Genomic DNA, 22,181 nt, shown 5'->3' on the forward strand with positions numbered 1-22,181 from the left:
CTATGCACCTGGGCTTCCAAAACTCTACAACCATAAAATAGCTTTAAGTTGCATCTTGACTGTTGAAGAAATTTGAAAGAATTTTGAAAGAATTAATTCTCAAACTCTTAATTAAACTGCAGCAAAGCCTGCAGTAGGGGCGAAAAGCATCTTCTACACAACAGCACCATAACATTAAATACCAAAATAACACAAACAGTTACAAGAATTTAATTAATCTATACCCAGATAACCCTTTTCTTTTCCCTCCATCTCTACAAAAACTCAATTAGCTAGAACAAAGGTGAATTTCCTACTTTCCTACTAAGCACTTCTCAATAGCTCTTGAAGAGAAACAAATATTGATTTTCAGAAAAATACTGACAATGAACTACAGGCTACTGGAATAGAAAAACTGTATTCATGTCTGACAATCGTGAAATAACACACGTTCAAAAAGAATTTTTTTAAAATATGTTTTTAATGCAACTTACTTGAAGTTTTGCAAGCTGAGCTGTGCGAGACACTATTTTGTTGTAGGGGTCAACAATTTTGACCCTAATTCTAAAAACAAGAGGAGAAAATTATTTATAGCAGTGTTAATAAATAGCACTATAGAACATAAGGATTTATACTTTGTAATTGCATGATGAATGTCATACCTATCAACAGTGCTTTGTAGAGCACCAATTCTAGTTTGCATCATTTGGAGGACACCTGCAAAATAAAGCAGATTTTTTTACATCATTCATCAATCACAGAAACATCAGAAAATTATAGAAAGAGTTTTTCTTCAAATCACGGTAACTACTTTAGCATAAACCAAAAACAGTTTCCCTTTTATAAAAGAGCATCAGAGAAACCAAAAATTAGTAAGCATATTGGGAAATAAAATGAGCAGGTCACTTACTGAATGTTATGGAAAATGTACTGGTAGAGAACATAAACCTGCAGAATAAATATCACTCCAAAATCTGTCATTTGTGAAATTTAAAATACTATTTAGAGGATGCTACTTTCTAACAGAATGTTGATTTGGACTGCAGTTCAAATTATATAACCTGGTATAAACACCTGAACATGATATATAAAAGTGGCATAATATACTTAACACTATTCATTTAACATAGTGAATAGGACAAATGGGACTGTGAAGATAAATGATTCTATTTCAAGGTTTTCATCCTGTGAATAAGGATCTTCAGCAAAAAGTAAGGTATCAATGTCATTGTAAGGTCATCTAATTTAGATTACAAGCAGAGCAAACTACCCTAATCATGTTTGTTCCACATTAGTTTGGCAAAGCAGCACAAGGAAAGCCAACAAGCATGCCTGTTCTTTTCTTGGTAAATTACAAACAAAGTAGTAGGGGACAGGAGTCATTTTTGCAATACAGAATCAGCCTGCTGAGCATTTAATTAAGTTAGAGAAACCCAGGCCTATGAAATTATTTTGTTTCAGTTACTGTTAGCATTCTAAAACATACTACATTTTTGGAAAGCCCTGTTTACAAGCATGCCATCATTAACTTAAAACTGCAGCATGATACAGTAAGATGGAAGACAAACAAAACTACTACTAATAGTTACATTCAGGTTGTCCTGTACTGTGACTGTATCTCACTCATTTTATATAGATATGTAAATGCTCATCTTCTCCATATTTCAGAACTATTAGCTCAGTGACAGGCTCGTGTGTTCACTCTTATTGATACATGGTATGGCATGCAACAGACCGTGAGAATGAAGATACGAGATACAGTGAAAAGCTGGCAAAATAGGCTGCATTGTCTACCCTACATTGCAATAATGGGGGAGGGCCAGTGGCACAACATTGCTGCTGTATGGCATACATCTATGGCTGCAATAGTGCTATTAAGCATCCAACAGCCCTCTTCCCAGAGGACAGAATAAGGATGGGTGAAAAGGCACTCTCCCCTCTCCACCTGCTGTGGAAGATACGTGATGATACAATTCAGCCTAATCTAAAGAGGTAGCTCAAGATACCGACTGAATACCTGATACCTACTGATACCTACCTACAAACAGAAAAGAATATGTAGAGCAGAGCTGTGTACCATTAAAAAAAAGTGCACAGGCCTAAAAAAGAAAAGACTCTACAAGCTGGGTGTACCAATTTGAAATGTTTAATGAGATTCACTTTCACACATCCAAATGACTGTGCATGCTGTGAATTAGCTCCATAATCCTCACTTGCTAACATACTTGATAAATGCTTGTAAATATACCAAGAGCTACGCATTTGTAACTTCACAATTTAAAAATCCATTGGCATTTATCTTTTCTTTTTCTTATCAATCTTGACTCAGTGCTTCCTCTAAGAGCATAACCCTAAGAAAATGGAAAAATTTCAACACATTTGTGGTGAATTTAATTTTATTTTTACTTTGCCATATTAGTTGTAAAACATGCATTATTTACCACACCTGCCTTATAGAAATGTTTCCTAACTGATAGTTGTTTTGAAGTACATCATTCTTTCCTCAGAAAAATTTTAGGAAGAAATGACTTCAGAAACAGACATCATTTCAGGGCCAGAATTCCACTGAGCACAAATTGCTGAAGATTGTTACCAGGAGGTATTTATCAGTGACTACACATTCCTGTCTCCTTCTTGTTTGGAGAATGACACATATTTCAGTCTTTTATACTTGATTCTCCAACTGTTTAAAAAGTTATTCAGGAGCTACCGTGACTAGATTAAAGAGCCATTTCTTTCATTTTACAGCTATATGCTACTGACACAAAACAGTGTCAGCAATAGCATAGAACCCATGCAGCTCCAAACACTAAGGATATAACTATCAGTAACCCAAAACTCTGGTTATGCCAAAACCTGAAAGCAGAAAAAGGAACAAAGATAAATTACTTACCGAGTTACAAAGGAGAAAAGGGGGCATGCTATAGAGATTCTAGCATGTTACAGAGGTAAATATCTGTCTGCACCAAAAAACTCACCACAATACCAAACTATATGACACTCTCAGCAAAGTGACAAAGAGCAGAATTGCAGGTTTAATGAGCTCCTGGCACGAGAACAATGTACTACATCGATCTTCTATCAGAGTCAATGGCTCCTAAGCAAGCCTTTGAAAATCAACAGTTTATGCTAAAATCCACATCTCAAAGAGTGGAATAAAACAAAGGTATGTATTTAACTTAGGAGCCCTTCCCTAGTAAAAGGGAACATAGTTTGCACATCTTAACCAAAGAGGCTATAGCACGTAATCTCAACATGGTTTAGATAATGTGTTACTGCCTCTTTGATTAAGATGTGCAAACTATGCAACATATGCATGTGCAACAGAAAATTGGTGCTTATGGCAATAGATACCTACCAATGTTGCAAAAAAAAATAGGCTTATTTAGAAAAATATATTAAAAGGTAAAAGGAGGCTTTATTGCTAAAGTTGCCCAGAACATTATCAAAATACATTTTCCGATGACGAAGCTACTCCAGAGAAGTATCAGCCAAATCTTCTCCTTGGAGCTCCATCTACTGACGTAAGGAAAAAAAACTAAAATAAAAGAGCTGCCACACATTACTCCTCAGAAATTAGTTCTGGAGCTTTAACATTAGGGGCCAAAGTTGGCAGTGAATGCGTTCCCTGCATTCACTGCCAAAAGAGCCTAAAAGTGCTTCCTTCCCTGTAAGGATAGCAAGCATAATATAACAACATTTACCTTCCAGGGATTCAATTCCAGTTGCTTGGGCCAACAGATCTTCATGTCTTGCAACAACCTTAAAAAAAAAACAAAATAGAAATCAATAGAAAAAATGGGGTCATGAGCCTAAAAGAAGTATTAAATATATCACAATGATTCCTACATTAGACATTTCAGTATCAGCATCCGTACAGTAGGGCCAGATACAGGAAAAAGCAGGTACATCTTACAGGAGAAAGGGTTGTAAGAACACAAGGTGTTTTAACTCACAAAAGAGCAAGCTCAGAATGGGAAGAGGGTCAGTAATTAAGTAAGATGTGCAGCAGAGCTGATATCCTAATTAAAGCCAGCAGAGCAATCACATTTCAACACATCTTGATATTTAATAATAATTGTAAATGTGAACTTACTAATCACATCATAATAATGCATATTCTTTTTATTTTTCTATTTATGACATTTTTAAACTAGTTCCCAAAGATCTTACTAACTGGGGCAGGGGGAGGGCAGAAGCAAGTTTTGATAGTACAGACAAACTTAGCAAGTGTTCTCATTGCAATGTCTACAGTGGATTTATGATTTCTGCATAGAAAAAGTCTTCTTCTATCTTAACTCAAAAGCCTTTCTGAAGGTGTAGAGGTGTGTTAACATAGGTTAATTCCCCTAGCTAAAGGTAAGTCTTAGTGCTTATGCTATTCTTCAGCATATGATGTAAGGGTGCAAGCTCTCCCTGTCTTCTCACAACACCATGCTGAAACACGGCCTCAAGTGTTTATGATAGTTGACACAATCATTTGGAAAGAGTCTTCCTTCTTACAAGGAAGAATAAAACAGCACATAGTGGTAAGACTACAAAAACTGAAAGAATACATGGCAGCCTGCTAGGAGTACTGAGTGTGGGCTTAACTGAGTTGTCAAACTCACTACTAGTTTAGCTGCAAGCTGTACCTTTAGTAACTGCTTGCAGAGGACACTGGGCAATTTCACAAGTTACAAGCTTAGAATATGAAGTTTTTTACTAGTTTATACCAATCACCCCAGAATAACAGGTATGCTTTAAACTTACTTGTAAATGCAGCTCTTTATCCAACTGACTAATGCCTTGAGCAAGTTTGGCCAGCTGCTCAGCTATCACAGCCTGATGGATGGACTGGGAAGTGTAAGCTTTCACATCAAAGTCTTCTCTGAAGAAGTCAGCATAACATTCTGAAAAAGGATTTAGGATTTTAGGGGTTTTTTTTCATGGTTCGGAAGAATTAAATAATAATTATAGCCCTGCAGTGTACAGTTCTCCGACCTTCAATTTCTTCAACATAGCAGTGAATGTTCTCTACATCACATAGTACAAACGTCGGAAGAGGGCACAATACTGAGAAACAAGTCTGGAACTGGTAACTGAGGTTCGTGTTTGTTTTGGGGATTTATTTTTTGCAAATGGTGATAAAGTCACATGTTTCTTTATTCCCGACACCCTTCTCTTGAGCAGAATACACCAAAAGGTATCAATACCTTATTTTCTCAAACTTTACAGTGTAACCAGGGTGAAGCTGTTGAGCCTGTACCCATAACCAAACACACCAGTCAGCTGCAGATCACTGACAAGTAGCATGAGACAAAACTTCATGAAATCACACCGGATTTCGACAACGGTGTGAGTTTATAAAACAATTATGAAATGATACTGCAATTAAGACTCTGGATCATGCAGGACCAGAGTTCCCAGACAGCCACTCCTAACTCAACCGAGCACCTTATCCTCTCCTTCCAGTGCAATTTTTTTTTCTTTGGGAGCAAGCGATGCCCAGCGCGCACTCCGCGCACCGCAGCGCCCCGGTCCCTCCCCGCGCCGGGGCACTCGCTCCTCCGCCCGAACTCCCGCGACTCCCCGCCGCGGAGCTCCCCCGCCCGCCCGGCCCAACGCCGCCCTCCCAGCCCAACACCGCCCTCCCAGGGGACCTTCCGGGCCGCCGCGGACGAGCCCCCGGCGCTGTCGTGCCGGCGGGGGCTGTGCCTGGCGCTGCCCCCCGAGCCCGCGGCCGCGCCTCACCGTCCGCCCGCAGCTCGGCGAGCGCCGGGGAGGGGGCGGCCCCCGCCTCCTCCATGCTGGCAGTGCCGGAGCCCGCGCGTCACTCCCGGACGCGGCGCGCGGCGATGATGGCGAAGGCGCGCGACGGAGCGGGCGGCGGCGGCACGTGGTGAGCGGGGTGCCGGGAGCGAGCGCGGGCCGGGCCGGGATGGGCCGTGCCCCAATGGGCTGTGCTGGGGGGGAGCTGGGCCGTGAGGGGCCATGCAAGGACGGGCCATTCCTGGGGAAGCAGTGCTCTAATGGGCTGTGCCAGGAGGAGCCGTGCCCGAATGGACTGTGCTGGGGGAGCCGTGCCGTGAGGGGCCGTGCCCGGGGAGGCTATGCTGGGGGAGCCGTGCCGTGAGGGGCCGTGCCGGGGAGGCTATGCTGGGGGAGCCGTGCCGTGAGGAGCCGTGTAGGGGGAGGCTATGCTGGAGGAGGCTATGCTGGGGGAGCCGTGCCGTGAGGAGCCGTGTAGAGGGAGGCTATGCTGGAGGAGGCTATGCTGGGGGAGCCGTGCCCGAATGGGCTGTCCCCGGCACCCTGCGGGGAGCAGCTTCTGGCCGGACGCTTCCCCAGAACGCAAGTGCTGTGCAAACTGTGCGGCTCTGCAGCACGGCCTCTGAGAAGTAGCTGAATGACGAAGGTTTCAGACGCTGTATGTTTTTCCAGATGCTGAAAGGACTGTTAGTTATACATGATTGATGACATTAAAGAAAATAAAGAATGCCAACTAAAAGATCCCATGGATTTGTTTCATTCTGGGCAACTTGTAAAAATATGTGCTCCTATGGTCCGCTATTCAAAGTAAGTAACTGTCATGTCAGCGCTGTCATTTTCTCAATTTAGAACCTTGTTTCTCATTTATTGTGACTAAAAATGGGTGATTACCTTCTCCTCTTTTATTTAAGACAGTGGGACGTGTTTTATTTTACATATTTTCATCACAGATCTACACATAAAATACTCGAACATCCCCACAATACTGCATGTTAGAACAGCATTTTAGGGTAGCTAATCAGAAAAATGCCTTAACTATGATTTTCATGTTCATGTGTCTGCAGGTTGGCTTTCAGAACCTTGGTTAGGAAGTACAGTTGTGATTTGTGTTACACACCAATGATAGTGGCAGCTGATTTTGTGAGATCTGCAAAAGCCAGAGACAGCGAATTCACAACAAACAAAGGTATTATTTTTAATAAACCATTGCCTCGTCAGAATGTTTTATGTGGTCATAAGCCAGATTGACCAGGTGAATGAAGTGGGTTACACAACTTGACATCTGTTAACAATTTTGGTATACTGTCTGATTATAAAACCACAGAAATAAGTGAGAGTAAGCACAGTCCAATGATAGTGGAAAACCTTGTCTCCACCTGAAATCAAGGCCTCCAAAGTGATTTATATCTCTGGGGGTTGGCCACACATAGCTGCTCACTCATTCTTCCTTCATTCTCCCAGCATCACAGGGGGAGAATAGGAAGAGCAAATGAAAGCAAAATTAATTTGTCAAAATAAAGGCAGCTTAATATGTAAAGGGAAGAAAAAGGGAAGTAAAATTCCTTGTCCCAGCCCACTTTTTTCTTTCCCTATCATTCCAGTTTCCTTGCTGAGCTTGATGTTATACAGTATGGAATATTCCTTGTTCCTATTTGGGTCAGCTGTCATAGCTTTGTCTGCTACAAACTTCTTGCCCACACCAGTCTGTTTGTTGGGGGTAGGGGGAAGCAAAGTGAAAAAAACAAGAAGTTTTGACACTGTGCATGTACTTTGCAGCAACAGCCAAAACAACTGTTTTGTGAATTATCAACACTGGCTTTATCACAAAATCCAAAATGCAGCACCACAAAGGCTACTATAAATGAACTTCAAATAAATTTGACAAGTAATTCCATCCATCACAGTTAGGCCAGGTACAAGACAGCAGTAAGATCCTTTTTCTAGAATTTGTTTCATGTGTGTTTCAGAGACAAACATTTAACTCATCCAGGAAAATTTTATAGTCTCTAGCAAAAATAAGAAACCTGTTACTAAAGGTGAAAAAAGTAATAGACCAGGCATTGATGCAGTGGAGTCAAGGACTGACAAAAGAAGAAGGGTTTCATATTAGCCAGACTGGAAGGTGGAAGGGGCTGTTGGTGGATGACTCGAGAAATGAGCGCAAGAAAGCACAAAAAGAGACTGGAGGTTTAAGCATGGCTGGGGTTGAGGGAGAGAAGCAAGGCTTCAGGCATGGTACAGAAACATAACCAGAACACCTATAAAAAGAAGTATGAGGATTTATACAGTGTCATGGCTATAAAGAGATCTGAAGTATGTGGGAAGAGGTGACAAGAACGATACAGATCTGTTGGCATGAAGTGGCTGCAGCAGAACAGTGTGACAAGGAATGTACGAGCATAGGCTGCAGCTGGACGAATGGAAAGCACCACTAACATGCAAGTAAGATCAGTGTAAGGTCTATAAATTGGAATGATTTACTCTATTCAGACCACAGAATTTGTGGTTTCATAAGTCTATATGTAATAGGGAAAGTGTATTTCACTGTTTTAGCATTGGCTATGTATTATGGTAGTAATGCACCTAGTATTATGGTGCATTATCCAAATAGAACAGAGCAATCACAGAAAATTCACATTGCAAAGCACAGGTATACTCTCTTATGATTGGAATGCAACTTCAAAAAATCCATGAATAACTCACTGTATGCAAAAATAAATGCGTAAGAACATAACTGACTCAAATACATATGGCTCAAAGCTCCACAGTTACTAGTTTGCCCCCCTTGAATTTATTTACACTTTTTATCTACACAAAGTACAGTGGCATTGAAGTTCTACAGGTCAGAAATGGAGTGTATTCTGGGGACTTCTGGGACAGGGAAAGAGGAGATAAAATGTTTTAGTGTTGTAAACAACATATTTTCTCTCCTCAGTTCTTTTATGCTGTCCTTAATTTTACAGGCCTGTAAAACATTCTGCCTCATGCTTTGATCAGATTATTGTATTTACATTATTGGCATTTATATTTTTGTGTGGTTTTGTGTTTAACTTGCTGGCTGTTTGGGAATTTTGTCTTCTAATTAGTGGAGTAGGTTTGAAATTTATGTTTCACATTTTCTTCTGCATTAATGTTTCTTTGTTATGTATTTCTCAGAGGTAGGTGTTCTTTGTGGCTGCTGCTAAAAAAATTTATGTGGCTAGACTCAGTATTTTTGTTACTTAATACTCAACAAAGAGAAAATAGCCACATGGGGTTATTCTAAAATATTAGGTATAACAATGTAAATCTCTTCAGCTAGAGCACTCTATTAAAAGAACAGTTTTGAAAATATGTGTGCAATTTTTTTTTTTTTTTTTTTTGCTTGCTGGATTTTTAGGTAGCTTCTAGAAGGGTCTCAGCTTGATTGAGAGGGTAGTGGTGGCCTTCCTTACTTTATCTCCACCATTTCAATAACTACTTACTTTTCTCTAAAACAGAAAAATGTTCAGAGAGCACTTGTGGTCTCTTCAGTACGAGAAGTGCACTTGTTTTGTGCATTTGTTGGATCATCTCTTTCTATCAATGCTCAGATACCACGCTGCTTCTTCTTAACTACAGCAATTGTTTATATGGAAAGTGAGTGCTGAGACTGTTTGAGATATTTGAGATGCCTTTAATGTAATGCAGTAGCTGTAAAAGAGGAACTCATGTTCCAAATGACCATCTGGCTCTCTGCAGGGGCTTAGTAAATCACAAGTAGTTCAGCAGACCCAAGCTGAGGAGCCCTGGCACTTTGAATTCTCACTAGAGACAAAGCTGCTAGAGCTGCTTCTGCACACATGTGCTCATTCCAATTCTGTGTGTCACGTTGTGGACAAAAAACAGCCACGTTGGCACGGAAAAGGAGAATGATGGGCTGGGGTGAGGAAGGGCAAAGCTTGTGGGTGTCTTAGTTCCTTCCTGAAGGATTGGTTCTGTAAGCAAGTTTCAGACCTGGCAAGACAGACAGTCAGCACAGCAAAGGGGCAGCATGCAGAGAAGAAGGGGCAGGCTAAGAGGGGAAGCATGAAGGCTGCTGAAAATTGGAGAATGCCAAGTATCATAGATGGTCTTTGTGAAAGTTTAGCAACTGACCAGTGTCAGTCAGAAATTGTATGTTAAGCAACTGTGTAGTACACCTATATTTGCCTGAATTTCCACCTCTGTTAATAGACATACTCACTTAGTAAGTAACCCCTGGCCAGCTACCTTTGTTTATTTGTGACTGAGGGCTTACAGAATCACAAAATAAATGAGCTTGGAAGGACCTCTGTAGGTCATGTTATCCAGCCACCCTGCTCATGCAGGGTCACCTATACTTGGTTGCCAGGACCATGGTCAGACAGCTGTACAATATACAAAAACAGCATTCAAAATTTAGAACCTGTTATTTTTATTTTCTGGGAATTTTTAAATCTCTAAATATCTTTTCATTGGCATAGGTGATCACCCACTGATTGTTCAGTTTGCTGCTAAAGAAGCACAGGTTTTGTGTGACGCTGCCCGTATCATCTGTCCTTTTGCAGATGGAATAGACCTAAACTGTGGCTGTCCTCAGAGGTAAAGGTTTGAACAAGCTGGGTAGATATGGGAAAATAATTAAGAGACTAAAGAATGCTGGTCTTTCTTTTCATAATAATTTCTATCTTAGCCTAAAAATAGATTTCAGGAGAGTAAGATCTTTTTAACTTGTCAGAAATGTCTATGTGTCAAGGCACTGTTCTGACTGCTCCCAGCTGCCTGTCACCATGGTGAGACTGGGACAACTATATGTATTTGCCAACTTGCCTTTTTTAATCTCTGTGATACTGAGTGTTGGCTCTGAAGTGTCCATCCCTTCTCAGCAACTGTTAAATGTGCACTACCAAAAAGACCCTGCTGCAAATAATTTGCAGAGTGTTTTGAATCATGATGTAGCAATTTCCAGAATAATGAGGCAGGTCCATGATGTCTCAAACTTGCTGCAAGTAAAGGATAGTCTTTAAAATAAAATTATACAGATAAAGTAGTGAAAATAATTTCTTCCATCTTTTATTACATTTATAAGTATAGTGAATTAGTGATGTACTTCTAACTTAAATTGATAAAGATTTTGTCTTGACAGTGAAAGACAGAGTAGTAAGATTCTTCCTAACTGATTCAGTTGAGAACCATCTATTACATGTGTGTCAGGCACTCTTTTTCTAAATAAAGACCTGAAAAATGTAGGAAAGTAAAAGATAATATTACGGTGCAAACAAATTTAATTTCTCTATTCTAATTAGGTTTTCTTGACCTAAAACTATAGTATTTGAGAAAGCCTTTCTGAAGAGATGTGAGGCTTGTGCATGGAAGTATTGGGGGTTTTTTAAGCTAACTACTGTTAAGTATGTTGAACTGTCTGTTCGTTTTAGGCCAAAAATACATGCTTACATTTCAATTGTTTGTTTCTTGTGCAAATTAGTTTCAAAATAACAAAAGTCGGTGTACTTTATGTGCCTCTATAAGAATTTTTTTTTTAAATCTGCTGCTATTATGTGGAAGCAAAGGTTATTCTTGCCAGTCAAAATGGTGAGACCAGAATATCACTAAAATAATATCCTCACTTGCACTTCAAAAAATCCTCCTCTTCAATACGAAGTTGTCATGTATTTAAAAGAAATCTATGACGGGGGAAGGGGAAACATCAAATTATTTCTTTCACTGTAGATTAAATTTTAATTTATTTTCCTTATGAGTCCATTCTGTGGACAGAAAATGGAACTTAAAGAGATTAGTAACCTGTCCAAAATTCTAGTAGCACAATGGAGGCTGAACCAGGATCTAAAAGCTGTACCAAACTGCAAAGAAATAATTGATCTACAGCCAGTACTATCTCTGTTGATTTAACCACACATTCTGAAGGTCATAAGGAAAGAAACTGATGTATGTAACTGATATTCATCTGCATCTCTTCAGATGTAGATTATGTGTTCTTTTTCTTTTAAAGATGGGCGATTTCAGAAGGTTATGGTGCTTGCTTAATAAATAAACCTGAGCTTGTTAAAGATATGGTGAGACATGTACGGAGTCAGATCGACAACCCAAAATTTTCAGTATCTATTAAAATAAGGTAGGTCTAACTTGAGTGCTGTTTCTGGTACATGGAAGAATCCTTTTTTCCTTAAAGAATTTAGTGTAATAGTAATAATATTTATAATTCTGTTAATGCAATACTACACATTATACTAATTTCCTTACATGTGAAGACTGCTGAGATTTTTTGACTCAAATGTCTGGAGCAAGTAATAGAAAACTTAAAACCAGCACAGCCTTTGACTACTTACCCAGATAACATACTGTAAGCTAGAATTCTCTTGCAATCCAAACAACATGGAAGTACAAGTTAAAGATGAGGGCTTTTATAAAAGAAAAGCAATACATAGTCTGTATCATCACAAGGGTTTGCTTTGTGAGCTATTACAGAGCAGAGCCACACTTGTGGTTAGGTCTAAAGGGATGGGTAACAAAACTGAGAACTGGTCCCACAGCTGCTGTAAGGAATACATTCTGCTTCCCTAAATCAGCATCTAAACTTCTTTGGACTTGTTTTTTATTGCTTTGTGTACAGACCAGAGAACAGAAGGCTCCAGGGAGACCTTACAGCAGTCTTCCAGTACCTAAAGGGAGTCCACAAGAAAGACGGAGGGAGACTTTGTACAAAGGCATGATGTGACAGGGCAGAGGGGCATGGCCTCAAAATGAAAGAGGGCAGGTTTAGATTAGATATTAGGAAGAAGTTCTTTATTGTGGAAGTGGTAAAGCCCTGGAGCAGGTTGCCCAGAGAAGTTGTGGATGCCCATCCCTGCAAGTTTGTAAGACCAAGTTGGATGAGCTCTGAGCAACCTGGTCTAGTGGAAGATCCACTACCTCCCCATAGCAGGGGAATTGGAACTGGATGATCTTTAAGGTTGCTTCCACATTGAACCATTCTATGATTCTATGACCATTCTTGATCCATTAATTAACCATATATCCTATGTGCCTTTTGTTATTTGTCATTTAAGTTGCAACTCAGTTCCCAGTCCTTCTAGAAAGGGGAAATGTTATAAATTTGATTTTTTTTCCCCCCACAAAATGTGCAAAATCATGGCATTGATTTTAGATTTTTTGGGTATCCTTGCTCAATCTCTATAAAATTTACCATGTATATTACAGAGATGTGATATAATTGGGAAATGCTAAATTAAATACCAGTTTCCATACACTAAACTCATATATCTTAAAAACACCCCAAAAATCAAACACACTTTTCCAACTGTAATATTGTCTTTCTACTGTTATTTATGGAAATCTGTGGTAATTCCTCCTTATGGAGGAGTGCTTTTTATATAGGCCAGGAAATTTACTACCTACTGCTTTCATTCCTTCCAATTTTAGGATCCATGAGGACTTAAAAAGAACAGTTGACCTGTGTCAGAAAGCTGAAGCAGCTGGAGTTTCATGGATTACAGTACATGGGAGAAGTATAGAAGAAAGGCATCAACCTGTACATTACGATGCAATTAAAATAATTAAACAAAGCATGTCTATACCTGTTGTGGCTAATGGAGACATTAAATCTTTAACAGATGCTGAAAATGTTCATCACTTGACAGAAGCAGATGGTAAGATTAAAGATACTCTATTTTCTAAGTAAACTTACCAGGTTTCAAGGTATTTATTTTGAATGTAAGTAGGACATTATTTGAGTGCTTTCTCTCCTTGAGGAGACAAATGAAAGAGGATATTTTAGATGCCTTAAAAAACTCATAAGCAGAATCACTGGTGATCATCAGAGCACTGCTATTCAAAGCCACAAATAATTATTTCTGAGGCAAATTGCAAAAGCTCTGTGATTAATTATGCTATCTCATCACTCAGTTGTGGAGTTCAGGGGGAACTTCAGACATTGTCTCTTTATGGAGCTGATAATTTTAAAGAACTGTAAACTTCCACTTAGAAATCTCTACTTCCTGCACATGGGAGCAGATTTCTTACAGTGAGAACACAGTGGAAAAGGGATATGTTGTTAAGCCTGATCGTTAACTTCAAGGACACAGTGAGGCATTGCACTTTCATTTCAGTCATAGAATTTGGGGATTTTTTGCAGTTATGAAGTCACAATAGATTCCTGCAACTCTCTGTGGTTTCAAGACAGTATGGAAATTTGGTATAGGTTCTGAAAAGGTAATCTGTATCTACGGACCTTGTGTCTCCCAGGAAAGAGAACAGTACATGTGGCAGGTTTCTGCTGACACTGTTGCTGTTTAACAGCTACAACAGAAATTGAACCGAGCTGCCATGCTGCTTATAGTGACTTTCCCCCCAAATACAGAGCAGGAAGGAAATGCATAATACAAAAAAATGTTCTCACAGTCCAGTTGACCTTCTTCAGTAGTAAAAATATTAACCATTCAGTTTTTTCTGTCATGGACAATGACAAGAGAAATTTTTCAATTTTGATCATCCTATTTTTTAAGAAAAGACTGAGTGTGATAGATTGTATCTTGATAGTGCAGAATACCAGAATCCCTTAATCACAGAAAAATTACAATAGAACTTGCATGGGTTTATCTGACAGTATTGGATTAGAGTTTCAAATACACTCCACGCTTGTTCAGAAAGATTTACTGCAGATCAAGAGTCCTAAATCGTACTTGATTGAGCATTGAGCTCTTAGTGGAAGAAGGACAGTGAACAGACTGAGTTACACAGAAAATTATTGGTCCTCTTGTGTCTTTCCATTGTAATTTTATGTTACAAAGGCAATAAATGTGTGTAACGAATAAGAACAAAGTACTAATTAGTTGCAGTTTCAAAAGAAGGGAAGAAATGCTTCTGTGACCTGTTTTGTATCAGAATTTCTGGAATGCGTTGGTAGGTGTTGTAGATCCTCTGAGGTTTGCCTTGTTCAATGGATTTCTCTGATACAGCTCTAATACTCCTCCCCGTTGTTCTCCCATTACTATCTGTAAGCTTTGGGTGGGTGTCCTAAGGGGTGTTGTACAAAATCTACAGGAAGATTTAGCATAAAACTGAAACTAGAATGTAACTTACTGCTTTAATTTCCAATTTGAAGGTATAATGGTGGCTAGAGGACTCTTGGCAAATCCAGCTATGTTTGCAGGATATGAAGAGACACCTTTTCAGTGCATCCAGGACTGGGTTGACATTGCTCTTGAGCACGGAACTCCTTTTACGTGTTTTCACCACCACTTAATGTACATGATGGAGCGCATCACTTCAAAACAAGAAAAAAAAGTTTTTAATGTTTTATCAAGTACTTCAGCAGTACTAGATTATCTGAATGACCATTATGGTTTGGGGTAAATGAAAGTATGTTAGTCCTATGTCAGTTTGTACTTTGCAGTTGTCGATAAACTGTAAAAGTTTTCACTGGGTTTTTCCTTTTTAGTCACATTTGTATATTGTGTAAGTATTTTCAACACAGCAAAACATTATTATTTGGATGATACTTTATATTTTTATGTCTCCATTTTTCACTCCGAAGAATATTCAAGATTCTACAAATGTGGAATTCTATTTACAGTGCATTACTACAGAGAGGACTGATTATTGTAAGGCCCCAGTAATTTAATTTTTCACCAGATAATTGCTCACAGCATTATAATTACAAAACTAAGGCCTTTCTTACATTAAACTTCCTAAAATCAGGACTACTTATAGATAGTGATGATAATTTCAGACCAAAAGAATACAAAGGAAGCAACTGTAGAAGTTTTTGCTTTAGATAACATAAGCTTAAAGCCCATCATGCCATCCTTTTTTAAATTTGATGTTTCTTCTGCAGCTTAAAACTTTGTAACTTATTTATAACTTAGAAAAATTTAATACTTCTTATAGCAAAAGAAACACAGAATAGATAAACAATTATGGAAAGAAGGACAAAGGAAAATGAAGAGGGAAAGAAGAAAAAAGGAAGAGAGAGTTTAAGTACAAACTTTGCCGAATCTAAAGAACAAGACTTTTAAGTTAAATCTAACTAAATTCGGTTTTCTTTATCTACTGTTGAATAATTGTATACAAGATTAAATCCCTATCATCTCTCAAACCACAACTTTTTAGGTCAAAGAAAAGCTGACAGATTCTCTCAGTGGGGCTCTTGCAGTCCTTTCTGCCTGCTGGCATGTTGCTTACCAAAGCATGACAGCCACTTGGCTTTGAATCATTATATAGGGGCAAAATAGTGAAAATTAGAACATGATAATAACGTTACACACCAGCTGCATTTGTTCTGCAAGGGAAATGTCACAAAACTATACAGTACAATTATTTGTAATCAAATAAATTTTTTCTTTATATGTTTACACAGAAATTCATACCAAAAATTGCCGAGTTTTCTGACTGTGATTGTTCTATGAATATACATGTGAACAGTTCCAGATTTTCTAAATAAATTACTTGGTTTTGTATGCTGTTGTAATTTTTTTTTATTAGACAGCAATCTGGAGAAGGGAAGCTTGCTTTTGATGCTACTCTCCAAATATTTTCATAGTTCAGGTGTCCTAAATTATCACCATTTTTTAATGCAATAGCATAAAATATGTGATTATTTTTCATAATGAATGTTTAGGCATATAAACAAAAGTTTGAAAGGCATGACCTCTGATTTAGGCATATAAACAAAAGTTTGAAAGGCATGACCCAAGGCATCAAGTCCAGTTCACTATTTAAGGCAGCAAAGTTACATAACTCTTTTGATATGATCACCTTCCCAATGTGCTAACAAATGGAAAACTACAGACATGCTTTGCTCTCCTAGGCTAATTGAGACAACCTCTGCAACCATTTTTGGTGTGTCTCCATTCCTTCAGACAACTATCTTTTCACTCTTCTGGATTGTAATGTTTTCTTGATGTTAGTTGGGCACAGTTCTGTTTAGCATTCCAGGTAAATTGCCAGCAGTGTCCTCTACAGTTAATTACTACTTCTAATACTTCACTTTTCCTCATCTAATATTTATCATGTAAATTATGAGTTCCCAGTTTTAGAGCAGAAGTTCTTACTTCCCATCTGTATGACTAGGTATTTTGTACTACCAAATTTCCAGTATCAAGTTCATCCAGGTATGTTGCAACACTCTACTCAGTTCTGAAATGCCTCCAGCCTCCCCTGAACTAAAACTATGCAACTGAATTGTAGAAGAAAAGGATTTGTGAAAGTATTAACTAAGCCCTTTGTTGCCATCTTCTTAAGAGTTTTATGTTTTGGCTAGCAACTGCTATATATAGCAAACTGTCCCATTAGCCTAAAGGAGCAGAGAAGAATAATTTACTCTATATAATCAACACAAAGGCTTTATTTTTTTCTGTAGTATTGGGAAAATTGAATTTTAGAGGACTGGAAATACCTTGACCTATTTAGGAACTGAGTACTTGATGATTTTGAAGGCAGCAGTTGTTGTGCCTGTGTGAGATTAATCACAGAGATTTCTGCCTGAAGTACAAGACCGAGGTTGCTGTTAATATTGGTAGTAATTATGGAGTGCTTGATCTGGCCTTTTATGTATCATAAAAGTTAATGGAAGTTCATCATCCCTTTTCAAGGGTGAAATGAATTGTTCACCTTCCATTCTGAATTTTGTATGCATGTGAACATGCTTCACTGTGTTTCCATAGAATAAATTGCAAAGTTGGAGTCATTAAGCCATACGTTGAACACCATATTGCACCAATATACATAAATTGCTAAGGATGAGAGTTATTCAGCTATCAGTGTTGTTTTTAGAACATGGCCATATTTCTCATTATAAGATATGTGAACATGAAAAAATACTAATGCAGTTTAAAATTATTGGATGTAGTCCTTCTCCTGTATATGTTACTTTTAATGTCACCAGGTGGTCAGTCTTTCTATTTTCTAGTTTTTAAATGTTGTAACATAAGTACAAAACAAGTAACATAAGATATAAAGCATTGTTTCCTATTTTAGTTTCTTTGCTCCTGTAACTGATCCTATTCTTTATGTTAAACCCCCCTGCACAACAATACCATATTCTCATAATACCTCTATGCTTTTGCAACTTTTATCTTGCTACAGTAGCCCCAGCATTCTCACGCAGCCTATACAATTCCATTTTTTCTATTGCCCATTGTTAATTTTTTTTAGGTCTCTTGGGTTGATGGTTGGGCAGAAGCAGTGTGTGATGATAAGGCTGTCACAGAAGTCAAAATAGAACAGAACAAGTTTAAACTTTACTTTTGTTTCAAAAGAGAATTAGTTGATTTCACTCCTCTAACCAGCTGTTATTATACAGGCATTTCCTATTTCTGCTTCTGAATACTTTGTCACCTCCCTGATGGAAGAGGAAGGTATTCCTTTTAACTGTGATGCTTGAAGGTTTGTGAATTTTTTTCACTAAAGCAGACAGCCATTTTATATATATCTATATGTGTGTGTGTGTGTGTGTGTGTGTGTGTGTGTGTGTGTGTGTGTGTGTGTGTGTGTATTTAGTATGGCATCATATTCATCATATGGTGGTTCAGTATATGAGAGACAGCCTTAGATCAACAACCCTTCTACAGCTTCAGTTAGAATTCCTTCCAGGAGCAGCAGAGTGCACTCAACAGGAGAAGAGAGGTCTCACAGAGCTTTGCAGGAGATGTCTCTTTTCTTCAGATCTCATTTTGGGTTGGCGGGGAACACGCATCAGCTGCAGGGAAGTGCACAGCGATCACACTCACAGTGAGCCTTTCTGAGATCTTACGGAGCCCCTCAAGTGAAAAAGTGGCTCCAAGTCTCTGGCATTGGGGACAAGTGAATACAGTCCTTCAGTATGAGGCTATGCTACTGGGAGAGCAGCTTACAGTGCTAGAAAGGTAAGCAGCTCAGAAATGGAAACTGCTCTGTAGTTAAAGGAAAGTCTTTATTCACGTTTTAACAGCTTCAGTGAAGTATACTGGCTCCAGGCCACTAGCTAAAATGTAATAACCAGAACATTCTAAGATGTTGTGTTTTGTCTATAGTGTTGATTAAATATGTTTATGAAAATGTGTTAGAAATACTACTTAAAACTGGGACTATTCCTGCTGTGTAGATTGGATTGAAATGACTCCTTATAGGGCTGTCCACTATTTGTTGTGCATAAACAATTATTTGGGATGTAACCTTTCATCCAGACATTGCTTGGCAGCAACTAGAAAAATGTTGACACACTGGCTCCATCCCCAGGCTGCAGACCTGAGAAATTTTAAGTAAACAATTTCAGATTGTGAGCAGCTGCAAACAGCTCTGCTCAAAACTACTTATGCAAGAACTTCCCACCCCATGTCAGTTCCAATGGATTAGAGTAACAAAGAACGACTATTCACAGCATTTTATCTGTCTCACGTTGATGAAACTTTATTGGGAAAGAATTCCCCAAAGCAAGTAGTTGTGTCAAAGAGTGCTGGTGATTCCCAGGTAGACAAGGTAACCTCTTCCACTGACAGCACGTCAGCATGTTAGGATCAAAAGGAAAAAAAAGTGATTAGAGCACGTCCTTCTTATGCAGGGGCAAAGAAGGAGAGTTGCATTGTAATAGTGTGCTTGGAGCCTTGGGTTGCTGATAAAAAGCACTGAGAAGGACCATAGGATAGAACAGGGTTTTCTGAAGGAATACTGTTTTATTCATGAGGCCCAAGCAGGCCTGTTGGACCGTGTTTGAGACTGTTTGGTTGTTATTTGTGCTGTCTTCATAACCTGTATTCCTTGAGAAAACTATTTACTAGGTCTTAATTACATTAATGCCGTGTTACACATCGAGGAGGGAATGGACGGACACACGCAGTATTTTAATTGAACTTTAGAAACTCGTAGAGCAGAGTTAACTCCCCAGTCGATTTAAGCTCGAATCGTGGAGCGGTGGGATGATCACAGCAGGATTCCGCATCAAAATGCTTACAACCATTCCCTAGATAGGAGAAGGATGATGCTCATTTGAACCCTTCTCAGCGCGTAGATCCACGCGTTTCCCAACAGACGTGCGGCCCCTTGGTAGCTCCGCGCCCGCCGTAGTTCTCGGCCCCGCTCCGCAGGCGGCACCGCACGCGTACCCGGGCGGCCGGGCCGGGCCGGGCCGGGCCGGGCCGGGCCGAGCCGACCGCGGCCTCCGCGCTCGGGGAGGCCCGGGCTACACTCTACATCCCTCCCCCGCCTGCACCTTTGCCCGGCCGGGCCGGCGGCAGCTCCGCGCCGCCCCCGCCGTGTCACTCAGCCCCGTCCCGGCCCACATCTCCCGGGCAGGGCGGAGGCGGCACCGTGTCCCTACAGACACCTCGGTTCCCCGCCCTGTGCCGGCACAGAGACCGGCCCGCGGTTTCGCAGCCCCGGCCGGTGAGGCCCTGCTCCCGCCCTTTGGCCGCCATCAGCTCCGCCGGGTGCCGGCGCTGACGAGGTTCGAAGGCAGGCCGGGCGGGAGGGAGCGGGAACGAGGCGGCCCCGGGGCTCCGCGGCCGCGCAGGGGGCGCCGGCAGCGCTGGGGGGCGGGAGGCGGCGGGAGGAACCCGCGGGGGCTCTGCCCGCTAGGCCGGCGCGGCCCCGGGCTGTCCCGCTCCCCATCTCCCTGTCCCCGGTGTCGTTCGGGAAGGGAAGTCAGAGCCGCCCGTTCCTCCGCAGGCCGCCGGGACGATGACTTTCCAGTGGACGGCAGTGGCTGCCTTCCTGTATGGCGAAATCGGAGTAATTCTCGTGCTCTGCCTGCCGTTCATTTCTCCGCTGAGGTAGGAGGACTTGGGGGTGCTGAGCAACATCTTGCTCTTCTCACCAGTTTGGGTTTATTTTACGCCTCTTTTTTCATAAACACGGAGCTTTGCTGCATCCTAAACTAGTTGTAAACAAAGCCGAAGGAATGCTGCTTGGGACTCGAGTATCAGGAGCTGCAAGAATCGCAGCCTCTGTAAGGAGCTTTACGTTTCTACGCAGTGCTGATTCATCCGAGAGCAGCGGTCGGGGTCTGCAGAGGAGCCCCCTGCTTTGCTTCAGCAGGTGCGACGGCTTCTCCCAGAGCTGTGGAGCAGGCAGCAGAGAGAAAGGCATCCCGCAGTAATTAATGAGAGGAGAGTGCGGTTTTTTAAGCAGTTTGTCATTTTTGTGAGGTGCAATTTTATGTTTTGGTGTACACTAGGCATTGTAGGGTGTTGAAGAGATAAGACGTCAGATATTCAAAGCAAGTGGCAAACTGTGTAACGGCTGCAAGAAGTTTGTGATCACTTGTATAAAAAAACGAGTTGAGTTTGAAGCTGAAGGTTCAGGACTACTGGAATAAAGACCTCTGTAAAACTCTATAAAAATTCCTATATAGATTAAGAAAATAGTACTACTTCTGGAACACAACCCAAATACTAAGAAAATTATAAATTCTTGTAAAATAAATGCACACAGTAAGGGAAAGAAACAAAATTAATTGATTATCTTTACTGTTTGCAGAGGCCTGACTTAGAGCATTATCTCGTTTCCTGTAAGTTACTCTTCAAATTTGGTAATATTATTTCCCTACAGGAAATAAAGCTAGATTCTCTGCAGGAGGCAGAGAAGCAGACTTCTGCTTTCTTTTCAGAATATCAGGAAGTCTGAAAAGAAGAACCAAACCCACAAAAGAAGTCTTAAAATAAGAACCCACAACCCCCCAACACAACCAGCAGAAGGAAACTTTAAAGCTATCTCAGCAGTGCTCTGTAAAAACCGTTGCATGATTGTTTCATGCATCTTTAGATGTATTTAGAACGATGTAGTTTTTATTGTCCTCTTAAGGAGCAACAGTTGTTGTGGAAAGTCTGGATTTAACTACTTAAACCTGTGGAAGAGTTTTGACAATGACTGGGTCCTCCACAGCTGATACCAATGATTAGGCATGTTTCCTCAGCTTGAGAAATGGAAACTGTTCTGAAATCTAATTCAGCTTCTGGTTTTTTACAAGTTGGCTTGCAAGGAGTTCAACATTTCAACATAGACTGTTGAGTTGTGGTATTTCTTACTGTTCTCTAAGCAAAAGTTGAACTGTGTAAGAGGAGAGAAGTATTATGGGAGTCATAATCATCAGATTATTAATGGCTTATGTGAGGAAACTAGCTGCAAGAATTTCTGCAGGCTGATGTCACAAGCAAAATACTTTGGGAGTACTGAAATATGTTTCAATTATGATGCAAACAGAGTCCAGTGTTTGTGGCTGAAAAGCAAATTCGTAATGTGCAGCTTTACCAAAATTTATTCAAATATTAAACATGTTGCTTTTAATTGTACGGAAAGGATAGATTTGTGTGCTTTGTTTGGAGCATTCAGCTATTCCTCTGAACAGTGGTTTCTGAAAGAGTGAAATCACTTTATCCCCTATGTGGTATATGCAATTAACTTCTTAACAAAACTTGCAGGAATCTTGTGGGGTTAAAAATCAGATTTAGCTGTTGTGACAGTACCAGGGGGCAGCAGCTCTG

General features: G+C 40.2%; 2 protein-coding genes across 5 annotated transcripts in view; one reads left to right on the forward strand and one right to left on the reverse strand.

Moving 5' to 3' along the window:
* Positions 1-5,857, reverse strand: part of COG5 (component of oligomeric golgi complex 5) — a 174,166-nt gene extending 168,309 nt beyond the window's left edge. For both annotated transcript variants that reach the window (XM_050970033.1, XM_030237724.2), the window contains exons 1-5: positions 5,713-5,857; positions 4,732-4,871; positions 3,684-3,741; positions 642-696; positions 474-543 (exon numbers count right to left, since the gene is read on the reverse strand). In XM_050970033.1, coding sequence (XP_050825990.1) covers positions 474-543; positions 642-696; positions 3,684-3,741; positions 4,732-4,871; positions 5,713-5,767 — 378 coding nt within the window. In that variant the 5' untranslated portion in view covers positions 5,768-5,857. The remainder of the gene's footprint in view (positions 1-473; positions 544-641; positions 697-3,683; positions 3,742-4,731; positions 4,872-5,712) is intronic.
* DUS4L (dihydrouridine synthase 4 like) overlaps positions 5,751-22,181 on the forward strand; it is a 37,057-nt gene continuing 20,626 nt past the window's right edge. The window contains exons 1-7 of one of the 3 annotated variants that reach the window (XM_030237730.2): positions 5,751-5,860; positions 6,403-6,537; positions 6,795-6,916; positions 10,194-10,311; positions 11,720-11,842; positions 13,150-13,389; positions 20,379-20,471. In XM_030237730.2, the coding sequence (XP_030093590.1) occupies positions 6,428-6,537; positions 6,795-6,916; positions 10,194-10,311; positions 11,720-11,842; positions 13,150-13,389; positions 20,379-20,471 (806 nt within the window). In that variant the 5' untranslated portion in view covers positions 5,751-5,860; positions 6,403-6,427. Of the gene's footprint in view, positions 5,861-6,383; positions 6,538-6,794; positions 6,917-10,193; positions 10,312-11,719; positions 11,843-13,149; positions 13,390-14,830; positions 16,185-20,378; positions 20,472-22,181 lie in introns of those variants that run through there. The other 2 variants (XM_030237728.2, XM_030237729.2) reach the window with 2 other exon arrangements.

Source organism: Serinus canaria, chromosome 1A, assembly GCF_022539315.1.
Source record: "Serinus canaria isolate serCan28SL12 chromosome 1A, serCan2020, whole genome shotgun sequence".
Classification (NCBI taxonomy): domain Eukaryota; kingdom Metazoa; phylum Chordata; class Aves; order Passeriformes; family Fringillidae; genus Serinus; species Serinus canaria.